Source organism: Bos grunniens, chromosome 5, assembly GCF_055505025.1.
Source record: "Bos grunniens cultivar Pamir isolate PY7600 chromosome 5, Bosgru_T2T1.0, whole genome shotgun sequence".
In the NCBI taxonomy this organism is placed as follows: domain Eukaryota; kingdom Metazoa; phylum Chordata; class Mammalia; order Artiodactyla; family Bovidae; genus Bos; species Bos grunniens.
Window position 1 is genome coordinate 98,231,942 of NC_141169.1, and position 21,209 is coordinate 98,253,150.

The 21,209-nt window shown below is 42.8% G+C and overlaps 1 protein-coding gene and 1 long non-coding RNA gene across 2 annotated transcripts in view; one reads left to right on the forward strand and one right to left on the reverse strand.

The window, feature by feature from the left end:
• The window catches only part of CREBL2 (cAMP responsive element binding protein like 2), a 29,502-nt gene extending 12,857 nt beyond the window's left edge, over positions 1-16,645 (reverse strand). Inside the window, exon 1 of the mRNA XM_086401964.1 lies at positions 16,362-16,645. Coding sequence (XP_086258090.1) covers positions 16,362-16,376 — 15 coding nt within the window. The 5' untranslated portion in view covers positions 16,377-16,645. The remainder of the gene's footprint in view (positions 1-16,361) is intronic.
• A 187-nt stretch (positions 16,646-16,832) lies between these two features.
• Positions 16,833-20,118, forward strand: LOC147372671 (uncharacterized). The gene is made up of 2 exons (XR_015164253.1): positions 16,833-17,415; positions 17,743-20,118. It is a non-coding gene; the product is annotated as an uncharacterized LOC147372671 (long non-coding RNA).
• Positions 20,119-21,209: the final 1,091 nt, after the last annotated feature.

A 21,209-nucleotide genomic window follows, 5' to 3' on the forward strand; every position in this document is an offset into this window, starting at 1 on the left:
AGAAAATTCTAAGGAATCTGCAAAAAAACTATTAGAACTCATGAGTTGAACAAAGTTGCAAGATACAAGATCAAGATAAAAATATCAGTTGTGTTTCTATACACAATGAACAAGCTGAAAATGAAATTATGGAAACATTCCATTTAGAATAGTATCAAAAATAATAAAATATTTAGGAATAAATTTAATGAAAGAACTGCAAGACTTGTATACTGAAAACCACAAAAATCACTGTAAGAAATTAAATAAGATATAATAAAAAGACATTCCCTGTTAATGGGTTGGTAGACTTAATACTGTTAAGATGAGTACTCCCCAAACTGAGCTACAGATTCAACACAATTTCTATCAAAATTCCAGATGACTTTTTGCATAAATTGACAAGATAATCCTAAAATTCATATGGAAATACAATGGACCCAAAATAGCCAAGGCAATCTTTTAAAAGAACAAAGGCAGAGGACTCCCACTTTCTGATTTCAAAACTTATTAGAAAGCAATAGGAATAAAGATAGTGTGGTACTGGCACAAGGACATAGAGATCAATGGAAAAGAACTGTAAATCACATAAGAGACATACCCAGAATATAACACTCACACTCAACAATAAAAAGATAAATAATCCAATTAGAATGTGGGCAGAATATTTGAACAGACAGTTCTCCAAAGACATATGCCAATAGGGGAAATGTGAATCAAAATCATGAGATACCTCTTTAAACCCACTAGGACGGCTGCTGCTGCTGTGTAATCAAAAAGACAGCCCAGAACAAGTATTGGTACAGATGTGGAGGAATGGAAGCTTCATACATGGTTGATGGGAATGGAAAATGGCGGCCACTTTGGAAAACAGTTTGCCAGTTCCTCCAAAATATTAAACACAGAATTACCATATGACTCAGAAATTCTATGTCTTGTTTTATCTCCAAAAGAAATGAAAACATACATCCACATAAGAAATTGTACACAGATGTTCAGGGCACCATTCATTATTCATGATGGGTAAAAAATGGAAACCAACCAAATGTGCAAAGGTTGATGAATGGGTAACAAAATATGGTGGATCCAAACAGTGGAACATTGTTCAGCCATACAAGGGAATGAAGTGCTGATACCACGGTAAAACATGACTGAACCTTGAAAACATGCCAAGAGAAAGAAGTGGAAATACAAAAGGGTGTATGATTCCATTTATACAGACTGTCTAGAGCAGGCAATGTATAGCAACAGAAAGCATATCAGTGGTTGCTTAGGGCTGAGAAGGGGAGGGAGAGAATAGGGAGTGACTGCTAAAGGGCTTGTTGTTTGTTTTTTAAATGAATAGATTGTTTTTAAGATCTGTTTTAGGTTTACAAGAAAATTCAGCAGAAAGTACAGAGAGTTCCATATATCCTCTCTCTCTGCCCACACAGTCTCCTCTATTAACATCCTGCATTAGCATGGTACATTTGTTACAACTGATGAGCCTCATGTTGGTATTAATAAGTAAAGACCATAGTTTACTTGAGAGTTTACTCTCTGTTGTATAATTCTGTGGGTTCTGACAAACCCATCTGCCACTGCAGTATCATACAGAGTATTTCCACTGCCCGAAAACCTCCTGCACTCTACCTATTCCTCCCCCCTCACCCTGAAACCTTGGCAAGCACTGACCTTTATTACTATCTCTATAGCTTCGCCTTTTCCAGAATGTCATGTAGTGGAGTCGTACAGTATGTAGTATGTAACCTTATTCAAACTGGCTTCTTTCACTTAGCAATATGCATTTAAGTTCCTTCACACCTTTTTGGAGCTTAATAATGTGCTTCTTTTTAATCACTAAATAATATGAGTAACTTCCTCCATTATATGGATATACCTCAGTTTATTTATAAGGGATTCTTTTGGGGGTGATGAAAATGTTCTAGAATTATCAATAGACAGTGGTGATCACTGCAAACTCTGAATAAATACACTAAAAAAAAAATCACAAAATTGTATATTTGTAAAGGATGAATTTTATAGTATGGACTATTTTTAAAAATGACATGAACCTTAGAGAACAGAAAACAGCAGCAAAGGAAAAATGAAGGTGCCACAGAGACACAAGCAGATGAGGAGGAAAAAAACATGACGGGGGTGGAAGGTTTGAGCATGCTGCTGCTGCTGTTGCTGCTACTAAGTCACTTCAGTCGTGTCTGACTCTGTGAGACCCCAGAGACAGCAGCCCACCAGGCTTCCCCGTCCCTGGGATTCTCCAGGCAAGAACACTGGAGTGGGTTGCCATTTCCTTCTCCAATGCATGAAAATGAAAAGTGAAAGTGGAGTCACTCAGTCGTGTCCGACTCCTAGCGACGCCATGGACCGTAGCCTACTGGGCTCCTCCGTCCATGGGATTTTCCAGGCAAGAGTACTGGAGTGGGGTGCCACTGCCTTCTCCGACCGGCTCCCCAGTCAGTGGGTTTAATTTCCGTGGAAAGAGGAGGCATGATTTAGGTGCAAGTCCTTCAGGGGCTTCTTCAAAAAAGGAAGACTCCAGTGTCCAGAGGAAGTCCTATTCCAAAGATTTTTGTATCATTTTACTTTCAGTGTTTTCAGAACAAACAACAAAAACAAATTCAGAGCCAACTCAGGGTGTGCAGGGAGACAGCACTCATTCTCTCTGCCGACAAGCCCTAACCCTAACCCTCCACATGGCAGCTCACATTATTTCACACCACTGGAGGGGAAAACTGTTATCCTCACCTTTTTCAGGTAAGGTGGGGAAAATTCATTTCTTTATTCAACAACCATTTATTGAACGCTCACTTTGCCCCAAACACTGTCAAACTCTAGAAATGTTAATACAAGAAGATAGGGTCCTTACCTTTAATGTATTTTGACTTGTGAAATGCAGCAGACATATAATAACATTATAAAGGGCAAGATATCAGAATACACAGAGATGCTGCTGGTAAGGAGATGCACATGCATGCGTGCACGTGTGAGCGCATGCAGGCACACACACAACACACACGGTGATCTATTTCATGGATGACCCAATGTTTTTATTTTTTATTGAAGGATAATTGCTTTACAGAACTTTGTTTTCTGTCAAACCTCAACCTGATCAGCCATAGGTATACATATATCCCCTCCCTTTGAACTTCCCTACCATCTCCCTCCCCATCCCACCCCTCTAGGTTGATACAGAGCCCCTGTTGAGTTCCTGAGCCACACAGCAAATTCCCGTTGGCTATCTGTATTACACATGGTAATGTAAGTTTCCATGTTACTCTTTCCACACATCTCACCCTCTCCTCCCCTCTCTCCGTGTCTGTAAGTCTGTTCTCTATGTCTGCTTCTCCACTGCTGCCCTGTAAGTAAATTCTTCAGTACCACTTTTCTAGATTCCATATATATGCATTAGAATACAATATTTAACTTTCTCTTTCTGACTCACTTACTCTGTATGATAGGTTCTAAGTTCATCCACCTCATTAGAACTGACTCAAAGGTGTTCCCTTTTATGGCTGAGTAATGTTCCCTTGTGTATATGTACCACAACTCCTTTATCCATTCATCTGTCGATGGACATCTAGGTTGCTTCCGTGTTCTAGCTATCGTAAACAGTGCTTCAGTGAACAATGGGTACACGTGTCTTTTTCAATTTTGATTTCCTCAGGGTATATGCCTAGGAGTAGGATTGCTGGGTCATATGGTAGTTTTATTCCTAGTTTTTTAAGGAATCTCCATACTGTCTTTCATAGTGGCTGTATCAATTTACGTTCCCACCAACAGGGCAAGAGCGTTCCCTTTTCTCCACACCCTCTCCAGCATTTATTGTTTGTAGACTTTTTGATGATGGCCATTCTGACCAGTGTGAGGTGATATCTCATTGTAGTTTTGATTTGCGTTTTTCTAATAATGAGCAATGTTGAGCATCTTTTCATGTGTTCGTTAGCCATCTGTATGTCTTCTTTGGAGAAACGTCTGTTAGGTCTTTTCCCCACTTTTTGATTGGGTTGTTTGTTTTTCTGGTATTGAGTTGTAAGAGCTGCTTGTATATTTTGGAAATCAATCCGTTGTCAGTTGTTTCATTTGCTATTATTTTCTCCCACTCTGAGGGTTGTCCTTTCACCTTGCCTATAGTTTCCTTTGCTGTGGAAAAGCTTTTAAGTTTAATCAGGTCCCACTTGTTTACTTTTGTTTTTATTTCCATTACTCTAGGAGGTGGGTCATAGAGGATCTTGCTTTGGTTTATGTCATCTAGTGTTCTGCCTGTTTTCTTCTAAGAGTTCTATAGTTTCTGGTCTTACATTTAGGTCTTTAATCCATTTTGAGTTTATCTTTCGGTGTGGTGTTAGGAAGTGCTCTAAACATGTAGCAGTCCAGTTTTCCCAGCACCATTTATTGAAGAGGCTGTCTTTGCCCCATTGTATATTCTTGCCTCCTTTGTCAAAAATAAGGTACCCATAGGTGCATGGGTTTATTTCTGGGCTTTCTATCTTGTTCCATCGCATGGATGACCTAATTTTAGTTCAAAGATTTTCAACATCAGAGCAAAGCCTAGAACCCAAGTCCCCTGATTAGCATCATAGCAGCTTGTCACAAGATGACTATCATCAAGCATGACTATTTCCCTTCTAGATTCCCAGGTAGGACTCATTAACCTGAACACGTAATTCCCTGAAGAGACTAAAACTGACAGATGCTTTATATGCACTGCTATATTAATGCTAAATAGTCACTCATTTAATGACTAGATTCATTTACTCCAACTCACTAGTCACTTGATGGGGGGAGTGGTGAGGAGATTAAGTAACAAATGTTTTCACTTTATGCTTCTTTGAAATTTCCCTCAACTCTCCATGCCCACTCACTGAAGTCATGCCAATTTACTCCTTTACAAAATCCCTGATTTAGTTCTTCTTTTCTATTCCTCCTACATCACTACCCTACTTACAGACTATTACCACAGGTTCCTGGCAGGTCTCTCTTCCATGTCTCCATGTCTGTCCTTAACTTCCTTGGTTAATCTATCTTACAAAGAACATCCAAATTAACTTTTCTTTTCCACTTATTAAAATAACTTTAGTGTGTTTTTCTTTATTGTGAAAAAGTAATACCTAATCATTACAGAAATGAATAAACTTTAAGGGCCCCTAGATATTCACGACCCAAATAATCATGATGGTGTGATCACTCACCTAGAGCCAGACATCCTGGAATGCGAAGTCAAGTGGGCCTTAGGAAGTATCACTACGAACAAAGCTAGTGGAGGTGATGGAATTCCAGTTGAGCGATTTCAAATCCTGAAAGATGATGCTGTGAAAGTGCTGCACTCAATATGTCAGCAAATTTGGAAAACTCAGCAGTGGCCACAGGACTGGAAAAGGTCAGTTTTCATTCCAATCCCAAAGAAAGGCAATGCCAAAGAATGCTCAAACTACTGCACAATTGCACTCATCTCACACGCTAGTAAAGTAATGCTCAAAATTCTCCAAGCCAGGCTTCAGCAATACGTGAACTGTGAACTTCCTGATGTTCAAGCTGGTTTTAGAAAAGGCAAAGGAATCAGAGATCAAATTGCCAACATCTGCTGGATCATCGAAAAAGCAAGAGTTCCAGAAAAACATCTATTTCTGCTTTATTGACTATACCAAAGCCTTTGACTGTGTGGATCACAATAAACTGTGGAAAATTCTGAAAGAGATGGGAATACCAGACCACCTGACCTGCCTCTTGAGAAACCTGTATGCAGGTCAGGAAGCAACAGTTAGAACTGGACATGGAACAACAGACTGGTCCCAAATAGGAAAAGGAGTACATCAAGGCTGTATATTGTCACTCTGCTTATTTAACTTATATGCAGAGTACATTGGAGAAGGCAATGGCACCCCACTCCAGTACTCTTCCCTGGAAAATCCCATGGACGGAGGAGCCTGGTAGGCTGCAGTCCATGGGGTCGATAAGAGTCGGACACCACTGAGCGATTTCACTTTCACTTTTCACTTTCATGCATTGGAGAAGGAAATGGCAACCCGCTCCAGTGTTCTTGCCTGGAGAATCCCAGGGACGGGGGAGCCTAGTGGGCTGCCGTCTATGGGGTCTCACAGAGTCAGACACGACTGAAGCGACTTAGCAGCAGCAGCAGCAGCAGAGTACATCATGAGAAACACTGGGCTGGAAGAAGCACAGCTGGAATCAAGACTGCTGGGAGAAATATCAATAACCTCGGGTATGCAGATGACACCACCCTTATGGCAGAAAGTGAAGAGGAACTAAAGAGCCTCTTGATGAAAGTAAAAGAGGAGAGCGAAAAAGTTGGCTTAAAGCTCAACATTCAGAAAAATTAAGATCATGGCATCCGGTCCCATCACTTCATGGCAATTAGATGGGGAAACAGTGGAAACAGTGTCAGACTTTATTTTTGGGGGCTCCAAAATCACTGCAGATGGTGACTGCAGCCATGAAATTAAAAGACGCTTACTCCTTGGAAGGAAAGTTATGACCAACCTAGACAGCATATTAAAAAGCAGAGACATTACTTTGTCAACAAAAATCCATCTAGTCAAGGCTATAGTTTTTCCAGTAGTAATGTATGGATGTGAGAGTTGGACTATAAAGAAATCTGAGCGCCGAAGAATTGATGCTTTTAAACTGTGGTGTTGGAGAAGACTCTTGAGAGTCCCTTGGACTGCAAGGAGATCCAACCAGTCCATCCTAAAGTAAATCAGTCCTGGGTGTTCATTGGAAGGACTGATGTGAACCTAAAACTCCAATATTTTGGCCACCTGATGCAAAGAGCTGACTCATCTGAAAAGACCCTGATGCTGGGAAAGATTGAAGGCAGGAGGAGAAGGGGACGACAGGATGAGATGGTTAGATAACATCACCGACTCAATGGACGTGGGTTTAGGTGGACTCCGGCAGTTGGTGATGGACAGGAAGGCCTGGAGTGCTGCTGTTCATGGGGTCACAAAGAGTTGGACACGACTGAGAGACTGAACTGAACTGAGGCTGTGTCTCTTTGCAGCTCAAGAAGAGACCTCTGGCTCAGCTCTGCTTACTAGGTCACCAAATCCAGTTTCTTGTGGCTGCTGTAACAATTACCACAAACTTGGTGGCTGAAAACAACAGACATGTATTCTCTCTGTTCTTGGCAGGACTGCACTCCCTCTAGAGGCTCTAGGGGAGAAGTCATCCTTTGCCGCTTGCAGGAGCCGCTGGTGGCCATGAGCATTCCTTCATCTGTGGCCACATCAGTCCAATCACTGCCTCTGAGGTCACATTGCCTCCACATCTGTTTCTCAAATCTCCCTTGGCCTCACTCTTAGGAGGACATTTATCACTGGATTTACAGCTCATTCAGAGAATCCAAGGTACACTCATCCTCTCAAATCCTTACCTAAATCACATTTGGGGCCATCTAGTATTCCCTCTTTATCCATATAAGGTGATATCCACAGGTTCCAGGGGCTAGCACGTGGATATATCTTTCTAGAGGCCATTCTTCAACATGCTACATCCAGGCTCCCACTCACCAAGCCATTTTTCTCTTTCATTTACCCCAGCAAGTCATGCCAGTGTCCTTAGGGACCTCACCCTGCCCCCTGAATTCCTACTTGTCCTCACCAATTCTCTAAATGTTCGCTCTTCACACCGCCCACCACCATCCCACCATCCAAACCAGCAAATACTAAGCTTTCTTTGGTTACAGTCAGCCCTGGCCCTCATTCTGCAAAGCTCTTGCTGACAGTCACTTCTGTCCACATGTTACTTTTCTTCTCCATATTTCTAGAACATACAGTCAATATCACACTGAACTGTATGTTAGAGTGGCCTCACAGATTTAAGTTCTGTTGCCTTCAGGCGATGTGAGCACCTCGGGCACAGAAGCTGTGCTACTGCACCTGGCCCAGAGACAGACATTTATTCAAAGACTGACGACTGAATGAATAAATGCAAAGAAAAATTAACAATATTTCGCAATTTATTTTAAATTGGTATTACTATGACCACCACTACCACCAGCTTATAAAAGTTGTAAATTTTTTTTAAAAAAAGAGAAAAAAGAAAACGAAACCTCTCTCATAAGGGATATAAAATCTGAAAAACCAATCAATAACTCTTATTATTTTACCACCCCTCTTGCACTTATTTCCATCCTAATGCTCTAATTCTTAAGGCAACTCATCAAAGTTTCAAGTTGTTAAGTGTACAAGAACTACTGTATTTACATGAAGTGGTAGCATCAACCCCAGCTAAGAAGGAAAATAGCAGGAAAGCCTGTTTCACTTTTCTTTTGAAAACATAAAGTGAAACCTTATCTGCCATCAATTAAAGAAAAATAAGACACATATGACTGTGGCCAGACACTGCGCTTTACCACTTTAAAGAAAAAAAACAAGCAGCTACACTTTCATTTGGGGTTAAGGCTCCTTTAACTTCCTTCACAGCTGTTGTTCAGGCTTTTTCTCTTTTATTTACCAGCTCTTCCGAAAGAGAGAAAGTCTAATCCCATCTTCCTGCTGCTAACCTCTCTGCCAGGTTTTCTAGTCAACAGAGGAGAAACAAGATAAAGCAGGCATTTCTGACTGAGTGTTCACCCCTGCCTCTCCTCACCTAACCCTTAATCCTCCCCTCCCCTTGCTGTTAACTGTTTGAAGCTAAATGTAATACAATTATACATATATTTTAGCAATCCCCAAAACTATTATAGACTGACTCAGTAACAGTGGTCTGCAGACATATCTCATTTCATTGTGCTTCACTTTACTGCGTTTTTTTTTTTTTTTTTTACAAATTGAAGGTTTATGGCAACTCGGCATTGTCAGATGATGGTTAGCATTTTTTAGCAATGATGTACTTTTTTTTTTTTTAAAGAGATCATGCTATTGTATACTTAAATAGCATACTTTAATAACATACTGTCATACTACTACTAGCATACTTAAATAGCATACTTTAATAGCATACTTTAATAACATTATACTGTTATACTACACAGACTACCGTCTAGTGTAGACATAACTTTTATACTCATTGGGAAACAAAAAAATTTACGAGGCTTGCTGTATTGTGGTATTCGCTTTACTGCAATAGTCTGTAAGTGAACCTACAGTTTATCTGAGTCGGCCTGCACACTGTATTCAACTCTCTTTGCTTCCTTCCCACCCACTTTCCCTCAACCACTACATTTCGGCTTCGGCGCCATCACTCTGTTGAAGCTTCTCTTGCTAGGTTCACAAACCACCTCCTATTTTTGAAATTCAGTGGATACTTTTTCCCTACTTCCTTTAGATGGAATACTAATCCTTTTTGTGTGTGTGTGTGTGTGGATCTCCTATATCACTAACCTCTTCTTTTCAGTTTGTTGAATCCTATTCCTCCACCTCTTCTGATCATTTTATAGTCTGCCAGGGTTCTGTCTCTAGCTCTCTCTCCTGTCCACCTTCTTCATCCTTCAAGGATTTTATGCATGCTGCATACACCTATATTCTAACAGTCTCCAGCATCGTCTTCAGCTCAGGTCTTTCTTGTGAGCAGTGTAACCAAGCTGGTGAGGAGGAGTCACACAGAACAAGCATTTATTTTGAACCCCTTATGCACTATGTTTTTTTTTTTCTAATACATGTAACATTTCATTCTTAACTCTTACACTAACTCAATAAAGTTAACCCATCTATTTTATAGGTAATGAAATACAGTTCTGATAATCTGTTCAACATAAATCATAGCAATATTTTCATTGATCAGTCTCCCAAGGCAAAAGTGTCCCAAAATAAAAGCAAAAATAAACAAATGGCACTAATCAAACTTTAGAGCTTTTGCACAGCAAAGGAAACCAAAAAAAAAAAAAAAAAGACAACCTTGAGAATGGTAGATAATACTTATTAACAATGCAAATGACAAGGGGTTACTATCCAAAACATAGGAACAGTTCACATAACTCAGTATCAAAAGGTAAACAATAAATGGGCTGAAGACCTAAAGGACACACAGATAGCCAACAGGCACATGAAAAGATGCTCAACGTTGCTTATTGTTAGAGCAATGCAAATCAAAACCACAATGAGGTGCTTACCTCACACCTGGCAGAATGGCTATCATCAAAAAGTCTACAAGTAACAAATACTGGAGAGGGTGTAGGAAAAAAGGGAACCCTCTGACACTGTTGGTGGGAAGGTAAATTGGTACAGTTACTATGGAAAATACTATGGTGGTTCCTTAAAAACAAAAGTAGAGCTACCATATGATCCGGCAACCCCATTCCTGGGTATATATTCAGAAAAGAAGAAAACTCTAACTCAAAAAGATACATGCATCCCAATGATCATAGCAGCACTATGAAAGTCCATAACCAAGACATGGACATAACTCAAGTGCCCCTCAGCAGACTATTGGTTTAAGAAGATATAGTGTGTGTGTGTGTGTGTGTGTATGTGTGTATAATGAATATATGTGTGTGTTATATATATATATATATAATATGTATATATAAAATGGAATATTAGTTATAAAAAATAAAAGAAATATTGCCATTTGCAGCAACATGGATGGACCTAGAGAATATTATACTTAGTGAAGTAAGTCAGAGAAAGACAAGTATTATATTACTTAATGTAGAATCTAAAAAATAATACCAATTAGCCTATATACAAAAAAAAAAAAGACACACTGACAGAAAACAAATTTATGATTACTAAAGGGAAAAGGGAGGTGGGTAGGGATAAACTAGGACTATGGGATTAATAGATACACACTGTGTTTAGTTGTTCAGTCATGTCCAACTCTCTGTGACCCCATGGACTGTAGCCTACCAGGCTCCTCTGTCCATGGGGATTCTCCAAGCAAGAATACTAGAGCGCATTGCCATGCCTTCCTTCAGAGGATCTTCCCAACCCAGGGATCAAACCCAGGTCTCCCACATTGCGGGCCATCTGATTCTTTACTATCTGAGCCACCAGGGAAGCCCAGGAATACTGGAGTGGGTAGCCTATTCCTTCTCCAGTGGATCTTCTTGACCTAGTAATGGAAATGGGGTCTCCTGCATTACAGATAGATTAAAATAGATAAGCAACAAGGCTTTACTGTATAGCACAGGGAACCATATGCAATATCTTATAATAACCTATAATGGAAAATACTCTGAAAAATATATATATAACTGAATCGCTTTGCTGTATACCTGAAACTAATGCACTATTGTAAATCAACTATACTTCAATTTAAAAAATAATAATCTGTCCAAAATCATAATAGCTTGAAAGTGGTAGAAATCAGATTTCCCAAATTTCTTAGCTTAACTTGCCAAGCAAATCCTGATCGGGCACCTGGTTATCTTTCCATCCTTGTCTCTGCCCACATCTCTACTTGTGCCTTATGCTCAGCTCAGGGATCAGCAAACTTCAGCCCACCTGGCCGACTAAAGTCAGCCAGCTGCCTGTTTTGGGAAATAAAGTTTTATCAGAATACAGCCACACCCATTCATTACGTTCTGCCTATGGCTGCTTTCACGTTTCAATGGCAGAGTTGAGTAATTACAACAGAGATCACATGGCCCACAGATATTTACTATCTGGTCCTTTACAGAAAATCTCCCAACTCCTGCTCCAGCTTGTACCAAAATACTTATTTTCCAGTGCAATATGCTTTAGTATAGGATGTTCCCTCTTTCCCATTTTCTGGGGCACTTCTATTCTTCCTGACAGATTCATGCCTACTGTGTGAACCCATGTCTGACAGACCCAGACAGGCATCCATTCTTGGTGCCCTCGAAGCACTTTGCTGTCACTGCCCTCGTTTCTCACCTCACCACGCAGTAGTTATTTTTCTGTATGTTTATCTAGTCCACTGAAACATCAGTTCCTGAGAATATTATAAACTCTTACTCATCTCTGAATCTCTACTGTCTAGCACAATGTCTCGTACATATTAGGTGTCCAACAAATGTTTGATGAAGAATGGAGAAATGAATAAATGAACAAACTTTTGTGAAAATCTTAAAGCACAAAACATTCTGAATAAGGTTATTTAAACTTCAATTTCAACTGATATCTGCAGAGGTACCCCAATGTACACGGGACCTAGACAGGAAAAGGGGGCACATTTAAAATGTTAACAAGCTGTCTAGTTTGGCAAAGGAGCTGGCTCTTCTGCCTTGGTCTTGTTGAAAGCATGGATGGATCAGGAGGACAGAAAAGGTAGAAAGTGTCTGAGCTCTGTCACTGCCCAAAGAGGGCAGTTCCAGCTGTAGCAAAGGATGGCTAAGGGGCCAAGAGGAGGGACTTTAGGGGCCAAAGGACAGCTCTGGTTTGGTTTATTCACTACGTCGTATCTGACTCTTGTGACCCCATGGACTGCAGCCTACCAGTCTCCTCTATCCATGGGATTTTCCAGGCAAGAATACTGGAGCAGGTTGCCATTTACGTCTCCAGGGTACCTTGCTGACCCAGGGATCGAAACTGGGTTTCCTGCATTGCAGGCAGATTCCTTACCAACTGAGTTCTGGGAATGTCAAAGAGATTTTTTGGCCAAGTAAAAATTTTTGTGAGAACCAGCACTACTCAGAACAACTGAATGGAACAAAGACATAAGGGGTAAGGAAGGTATAAGGCATTTTAAGATAATTGTGCGGAGCTCAGGTGGAAAGGAAGTATGCAGAAGAACAGCAGCTCATATCAGTATTCTGAGGCCAGAGAGGGACTTTCTCACCAGTCCCTCAAGTGGAAATTGATGCCCTAAACATCATATCAGAGAAGACAATGGCACCCCACTCCAGTACTCTTGCCTGGAAAATCCCATGGACGGAGGAGCCTGGTAGGCTGCAGTCCATGGGGTCGCTGAGGGTCGGACACGACTGAGCGACTTCACTTTCACGCATTGGAGAAGGCAATGGCAACCCGCTCCAGTGTTCTTGCCTGGAGAATCCCAGGGACGGTGGACCTGGTGGGCTGCCATCTATGGGGTCTCACAGAGTCGGACACAACTGAAGCGACTTAGCAGTAGCAGCAGTAGCAGCAAATGTCATATAGGGCATTATATATTATACATTATATATTATAGTTAGGCTATACAGAAATGTCATCTTTTATCAGCTTTGTCTGTGGCAGGAACGCAGCTATCTAGGGTATTTCAAGTCACTCATTCATTCATTTGATAAACATGAAAGTCAAATATAAAATTGGAAATAAGAACTCTCTATGATCAAAGCCCCTGAAAATGACTCCTTTCAATTTTCTTTATAATTGAATGCAGCAGGTTAGGGAGAAAAGGCTTTCATAAAAAGAAACACTTTTCTCCAGTGGAGGACACATAGGTGGGCTCAAGAGACTACCATTCTCACACAATCTGACAGGGAAGGGCCATTTCACGTCCCATTCCATTGTTCCTGTCCCATTTGGGAGCATCACTAAGAAAGGAGGGTAGTATGGGGGAAACACAGCTGCAAATATCACGAAAGAGCACACACCTAATAATGACTACAGTGAGCATCTCGGGTGCCTGCTGCACTGTGCAGAAGACCAAGGACATCGCTGCCAGGTAATGTAACAATGGTAACATTTCTGGGTGCCTAGTATGTGTTTACTCTGTACTTGATGCTTCCTATGCATGATCTCTGATCCTCAACAAAGCCTGGGGAAAAGGCAGTGACCATTTAACATAAAACAGAAGCTCAAAAAGGTTAACTCAACCAAGATTTTTTTTTTTCCTTCCTAACTAGGTTAAGTAGAGATCTGCTCAATCAGAATTTGAGATCTACTACTCAGCACTTCCCCAAGCCCTCAGTCTTAGATACCCACTCTGTCTCTTGCGTTCTTTTTCCCGTTTGCTGTAGTCTGTATACTCTGGCTCAGCAGAGCACATTGATGAATATTAATAAATCCCAGCTACACCTCGAGCAGTCTCCTTAATGCCTCTCTGTTCCAATCCAGCTTAGTCTTTGTGAACCAGTACTCTATGATGTAATGTACCAGGCACATTGCTAGACACTTGGGAGGCAAAGCTGCACCGGCCATTCCAATCTGTCCTGCTCTGACTCCAGGAAACCAGACAGCAGAACATGCAGCGCTCTTGCAGACTCACTCATCACCACTGATGAAAACAACTCAGAATACAGAATCTTTATAAAGAGAGGTCGTCACAGTGTCATTCTATTTCCTGACCTGTTCATTCAAACACTGCTTCTCTCTGACTGCTGACCCTGCCCACTCTGTCCTCGTCCTGTTGCCCTGGCCTTTCTGTCAGTCGGTCTGTCATCTTTTATGTTCTCACCAGCACAACCACACTTCCAAGCCCCAACCCTCGGCTTCCCTACTGCAGCTTCCCTCAGAACCTGAGACTCCATCACCCATACATAATGGGAGGGAAAATGTGTTGTGTGTGTGAGCCTGGATGGATATACTGGGAGAACAATACAACTTCGCAGGACTGTAACAATTAGAGCACAGGGAAAGGCAGGATTGGGAGCCTTTTAAAAAGGCCGTTTCATACCGCCTGACTCCTCACAGAGTAGTCCAATCTTGCAGTACATGGCATTTAAATATTACTCATCCATGGCTTCGACATGTATTCAAAGTGAAAGTAGTATATTCACAGAACCAATATCCATCCACATACATCTGAAATGGATTTCCTTTTCCAAAATCATTAAAGAATAAAGAAACTGCTGGTTTCTGCCACAAAAACAATGAATTAGTAAAGAATGAGAACTCAATTCATTTTGCTTACCTATGAACCATCTAAGAGGTTACTTGTGAATCGTTATGAATAGTCTACTTGCAAATTTTAACCTCACTCTTTTAGGCAAAACCGTAACACCATACCCTCCACTACAGCTTGCTTGTTTTAGAAATAAGTTCTATGTGATTTATAGGCAGGTAAAATAACTCAAAATCCTGTTTTTTTTTTTTTTTTCTTGAATTTATTTGAGATTACTGAAGACTTTGAGAAAGTTATTAAATATTTCAAAGGTTTGAAAAAGAAACAACCAAAAATTCTGTAGAATATACCATGAGAGTCTCCAACCACGGAGACTAAAGACTATGTTAATTTGGCATCCTTTCCCAGCCAGCCGTATCTAGGAAAGACAGTGGATACAGTATTCGGATTTAATTTCAAAATTAACACTGAAAGATCAAGCTAGCAAAGACTGTTATGGAAAATTACCTTCTGATTTTTCTAGAAAAGTTTTAGAACTCCCTGTTTCTGACTTGGAAATCCCACTTCCTATTAGGAGGGCTTTACCCCTTTCCAAGTAAAGGTTCCTAGAGGTGAGTCCTACTTCCAGAGCAGTGCCCTGGGCTGTCCCTGCTGTCACTTTTCTCAGAGCCTCCCACGGGAATAGGAAGAGGAGATGATGGAGAGTAACACAAGCAGCACAGAGAAGATGGAGATTTTTTTCAGCCTCTCTGAGGATGTGTCAAACAAAAACTTAATAGCATCAAAGTGTTACTGGTTAGGTGGAGGGGGAAAGGGTACCCAAACGAAGGAAAAAGCTCTCAAAAGCAGCATGCCAGAGACAGTGGAAAGTAAAGCAGAGGGAAGGAGTATCTGCTTTGAAAACTGGCAAATTCTAGGGTCTGATGCCTTAAAGAAAAAAAAGGCGAACTTTCTAAACATTCTAAAACATCAATAAGCTGATGATCAATTAACTGGGCATCACTATCTTCATGACACATAACTAGATGACACTAACGAGTAAAGACAGGAAGGTTATAAACAAACTATATGAATTAACCAATAATGAATATTGTCTGTTATCTTAACGTCGCAGGGATAAGTGACCAGCATAAGCGAAGAGGGAGTGGGCATAGATTAACAAGAAGGAATTCACTTCTTTTCTTGAAGAAGGCTTTCTAGAGGTTAGATTCCAGGCTTTGGACGAATAGCAACAGGAGATTAGCAGAGTGTTCCAACCAACCACAGGAAAATAGCTCAGAGGGGGAGTGAACAGATTATATGAATGGGGCATTGAGTAAAGGAGCCTGAGAGAAGAAAAGGGGACAGTCTAGGGGAACAGGGCCGGTTCAGGGTGCCCTAGTTTAGGTCTCCGATGTGGAAAAAGGCTGGTTGGGGGCAACGGAAGGCAAAAAGAAAAAGCACAGTAGCTTCTTCACTTATCTCGGGAGCACTAGGGTCTGCACCACCTGGAAAAGCTGACCAACAAGCTTGCCCTGAGTGTGATTTTTCCGGAGTGGGCCCTTGTTGGAAGAACGCAGCCCGCTGTTCCCTCAATTCTTGTCTGGGTACCTGGGGTCATAGCTGGAGTCGCAGGGGTGTCTAAGGCAGACGTCTATTGGGTGCTGGGTGGACGGGGCTGAGGCTCAGCGGCGGGACGGGCACTTAGCGACAAGCAGGCGGCGGCGGCAGGGGAGCGTGCAAACCCCAGGACTTACCTTACTGTCATCCATCTCGGCAGACAGGCCGGCCCTCCCCCGGCTCAGCCGGCCTGGTCCGGCCCGGCCCCGCCCCGGGGGAAGAAGGGGATATGGTTCTGACCGCCTCCTCTCGCCTAACAGTTCGGTTCCCTGATGCCACAGTCACGGGGACGAGGGACCAGTTCAGGAATGGCAGAGCGGACCCTGGAGGCGGCCCAGAACGCCTCCCTTCGCTGCCGCCGCCGCCTCCTCCTCCCCCTCCATGACAGGCTCTGGCTGTGTTTACAGACGCCCTGGAGAGCAGCCCAGACCGGAGGGTGGGCTGGAGCGCGTCGCGCGGATTGGCCCGCTCGGCTGCCGTAGCACCGTAGCATTCTGGGGATTGTAGTTTCCCTCCCCGCGGTCTCTGCGCGGTGGACTGGAAAGGAAACTACAATGTCCACAGAGCCTCAGCCAGGCGGCGTCCGTTTTTCTGCCGAGGAGCGCCGAGGGGGCGGAGCTGAAGCTAGGTTTCCCACAGTGCGCGCTCATAAATGTTTGGGTCGGTGGTTTCCAGCGGCCTGGGGACTAGGAGGGGATCGTTGGGACCTAGCAGAGGCAACCCTGAAGGACGGTCCCTGGGAGCAGGCAATCCTCACGGACCCCGAGAAAACCATGAAGATTGTTTATTTTAAAAATTAAGAAACAACACCCCACCCCACCCCCTAAAAACAACAAAGAATGTGAAATCGTAGATGCTTCTAGAAACCATTTGACAGTTCCTCCCAGTGTTAGACCATATGGCCAAAAACTCCACCGGAAACTACAGTTTGTCCCTTCTGTCCTAGAAGCGTTATTCAAAGTAGTCAACGAATGGAAACAACCCAAATGTTCAACAGTAGATGAACTGATAGGCCCATCCTGGTATTTATATAAAAAAGAATATTATTCATGATGAATGAGGTTCTGATACCTGCTGCAATGTGGATGAGCCTTGAAAATACACTAAAGAGTAAAAGATGCAGGACACAAAAGGTCGCATATGGTGGATTCCATTTAAATGAACTGTTCAGAATGGGTAAAGAAAAAGTTGGTGAGTGGTTGTCAGGGGCTGGGGTTGGGGAATATAGTGGATGGGGTTGGGGAATATAGTGGATGGGGTTGGGAAATATAGTGGAGGTGGAGGGTGGGGGACCAGGAATGGGGCGTATTGATGGGTATTGGGTTTCTTTTGAGGTGGTGAAACTGTTCTAAAATTGAGTTAGTGATAGCTGCACAACTCGGAGAAAGCAATGGCAACCCATTCCAGTACTCTTGCCTGGAAACTCCCATGGATGGAGGAGCCTGGTAGGCTGCAGTCCATGGGGTCGAGAACAGTCTGACACGACTGAGAGACTTCACTTTGACTTTTCTCTTTCAGGTATTGGAGAAGGAAATGGCAACCCACTCCAGTATTCTTGCCTGGAAAATCCCAGAGATGGAGGAGCCTGGTAGGCTGCAGTCCATGGGGTCGCGAACAGTCTGACACAACTGAGAGACTTCACTTTCACTTTTCACTTTCATGCATTGGAGAAGGAAATGGCAACCCAGTCCAGTATTCTTGCCTGGAAAATCCCAGGGATGGAGGAGCCTGGTAGGCTGCCGTCTATGGGGTCGCACAGAGTCTGACTCGACTGAAGCAACTTAGCAGCAGCAACAGCAGCACAACTCTGACTATACTAAAAACTACTGAATTGTATACTTTAAGTGAATATCATGATATGAGAATTTCATCTCAATAATAAATAAGAATGTTTTGGCGTTGTCCACTTTTAGTAAAGTCAGTGGGCTTGTTTTGAACGGTGTTAGGCCATTGAGAGGAGAAGGCAATGGCACCCCACTCCAGTACTCTTGCCTGGAAAATCCCATGGATGGAGGAGCCTGGTAGGCTGCAGTTTATGGGGTCGCTGCTCAACGTTCAGAAAACGAAGATCATGGCATCCGGTCCCACCACTTCATGGGAAATAGATGGGGAAACAGTGGAAACAGTGTCAGACTTTATTTTTCTGGGCTCCAAAATCACTGCAGATGGTGACTGCAGCCATGAAATTAAAAGACGCTTACTCCTTGGAAGGAAAGTTATGACCAACCTAGATAGCATATTCAAAAGCAGAGACATTACTTTGCCAACAAAGGTCCATCTAGTCAAGGCTATGGTTTTTCCTGTGGTCATGTATGGATGTGAGAGTTGGACTGTGAAGAAGGCTGAGCGCCGAAGAATTGATGCTTTTGAACTGTGGTGTTGGAGAAGACTCTTGAGAGTCCCTTGGACTGCAAGGAGATCCAACCAGTCCATTGTGAAGGAGATCAGCCCTGGGATTTCTTTGGAAGGAATGATGCTGAAGCTGAAACTCCAGTACTTTAGCCACCTCATGTGAAGAGTTGACTCATTGGAAAAGACTCTTGATGCTGGGAGGGATTGGGGGCAGGAGGAGAAGGGGACGACAGAGGATGAGATGGCTGGATGGCATCACTGACTCAATGGACGTGAGTCTGAGTGAACTCCGGGAGTTGGTGATGGACAGGGAGGCCTGGCGTGCTGCGATTCATGGGGTCACAAAGAGTTGGATACGACTGAGTGACTAATCTGATCTGATCTGATGAGTTGGACATGACTGAGGGACTTCACTTTCACTTTTCACTTTCATGCATTGGAGAAGGAAATGGCAACCCACTCCAGTGTTCTTGCCTGGAGAATCCCAGGGGCGGGGGAGCCTGGTGGGCTGCCGTCTATGGGGTCGCACAGAGTCGGACACGACTGAAGCGACTTAGCAGCAGCAGCAGCAGGCCATTGAGAACTTGACAAAGATGGTGTCTTCATTAATGTTCTGAAGAATCCTTTGACTCTCTCTTCAGACTCGTACTAAGTGCTTTGCCAAGTCTTTCCTATATTCAAATTGAGGTAGAGTTACCAAATTTAGCAATAAATATATAGGACACTCACATCTGAATTTCAGATAAATACCTGTTTAGTATAAGTATGACCATGCAATATTTGAGACACACTTTTACTTTAAAAAAGTATTCTTTGCTTATCTGAAAGTCAGACTCAACTGGGTGTCTTTTTTTTTTTTTTTAACTTACTCTTTTGTGTTGGAGTATAGCTGATTAACAGTGATGTGAACTAGTTTCAGATGCACAGCAAAGGGACTCAGCCATACATATACATGTGTCCATTCTCTTCCAAACTCCCCTCCCATCCAGGCTGCCACATAACATTGAGCAGAGTTCCCTGTGTTCTACAGTAGGTCTTTGTTGTTATCCACTGTAAATAAAGCGGTGTGTACATGTCCACCCCCAACTCCCTAACTATCCCCCCCGTCCCCACCCACCGTAACCATAAGTTCTTTCTCTAAGTCTGTGAGAAAGTGTCTTCTATTTTATCCGACAACTTCAAATTGAGGAAGAATAAAAATAGAAAAGCAGAATCATCTCCATCAAATCTGTGTAACACTTCAGAGGAACTAAAGCAAGTCAGTTCCTCCAAAGTAAATGCCACCTAACAGGTCATGACGTGGGGTTGCCTGGCATGCTGCAGTCCATGGGCTTATGAGGTGAGGTCTGCCCAGCCGGGACTGTATTCCAGGTAGTTGTAGAGACTCCAGCCACATCCTCTCTGACAGTTAGGGGAGCGCAAGTCTGTGCTCCTGCAGGTTCTCCTCTTCCCTCACCTACTACCCCTTTGGTCTGAGTCCCTTTGCACCTCCTTCTAGCCTCCTCTTCAGCACCCAGTAAAGCCTCAGTCCTCGTCCCCAGCTACCCCCTTGCCCTGCTAAGCCCCCTTTTTGGAGTGGAGCTGCCATTCTTCCAGATTAGTCCTTTGTCACTCTCCCTGCATCCCTGCTGACAATTGCCAGCCCCTCAGGAAGGAGGACTAAAGACCTTTTGAGCCAGGTAGTGAAAATTTGAACACTCCCAGGGAAGTAGTGTGTACACCAGATTCAGGAGAGTGATTTTCTATAGGGAGGGAGAGAGGAACTAGATGGAGAAGGTCTTGGGGTGGTTAGTTGCATATTTAACTTTTTTTTTTTTCGGCTGTTCCAGGTCTTAGTTGCAGTATGTGGGATATAGTTCCCCAACCAGGGATCGAACTTGGGCCCCCTGCATTGAGAGCGTGGAGTCTTAGCCATTGGACCACCAGGGAAGTCCCCAGATACAACTTTTAAAGAGATGGAGCAAATATACGAAATCTCTTGGTGGAGGTACAGTGTATTGTTTCCTTCATATTTCTGTATGTTTGAAATATTACACAGTTAGAATAGGACTTTAAATTTAAAAAAACTATAAACACTTTAGAAAGTGTGGAAATATGTTAAATTATTTACTAAAAACTTAATTTATAAAAACAAACCTCAGGAGACTTCCCTGGAAGTCCAGTGGTTAAGACCGCACCTTCCAATGCAGGGGATGTGGTCCGATCCCTGGTTGGGAAGCTAGGATCACACATGTCTTGAGGCCCAAAACACCAGAACTTAAAACAGGAGCAATATTGGAACAAATTCAGTAACAGTGGTCCACATCGGGAATTTGCTGTATGACTCAGGGAACTCATGGAGAAGGAAATGGCAGCCCACTCCAGTATTATTGGCTGGAGAATTCCGTGGACAGAGTCTGTAGCCTGGTGGACTGCAGTTCATGGGGTCGCAAAGAGTTGAACACGACTGAGGCAACTTAGCACACAGGGAACTCAAACTGGGGCTCTGTAACACCTAGAAGCATGGGATAGGGTTGGCGGTGGGAGGAGGCTCAAGAGAGAGCGGACGTGTATATCTATGGCCGATGCGTATTCGTGTATGGCAGAAACCAACACAATACTGTAATTATCCTTCAGTTTACAATAAATTTTTT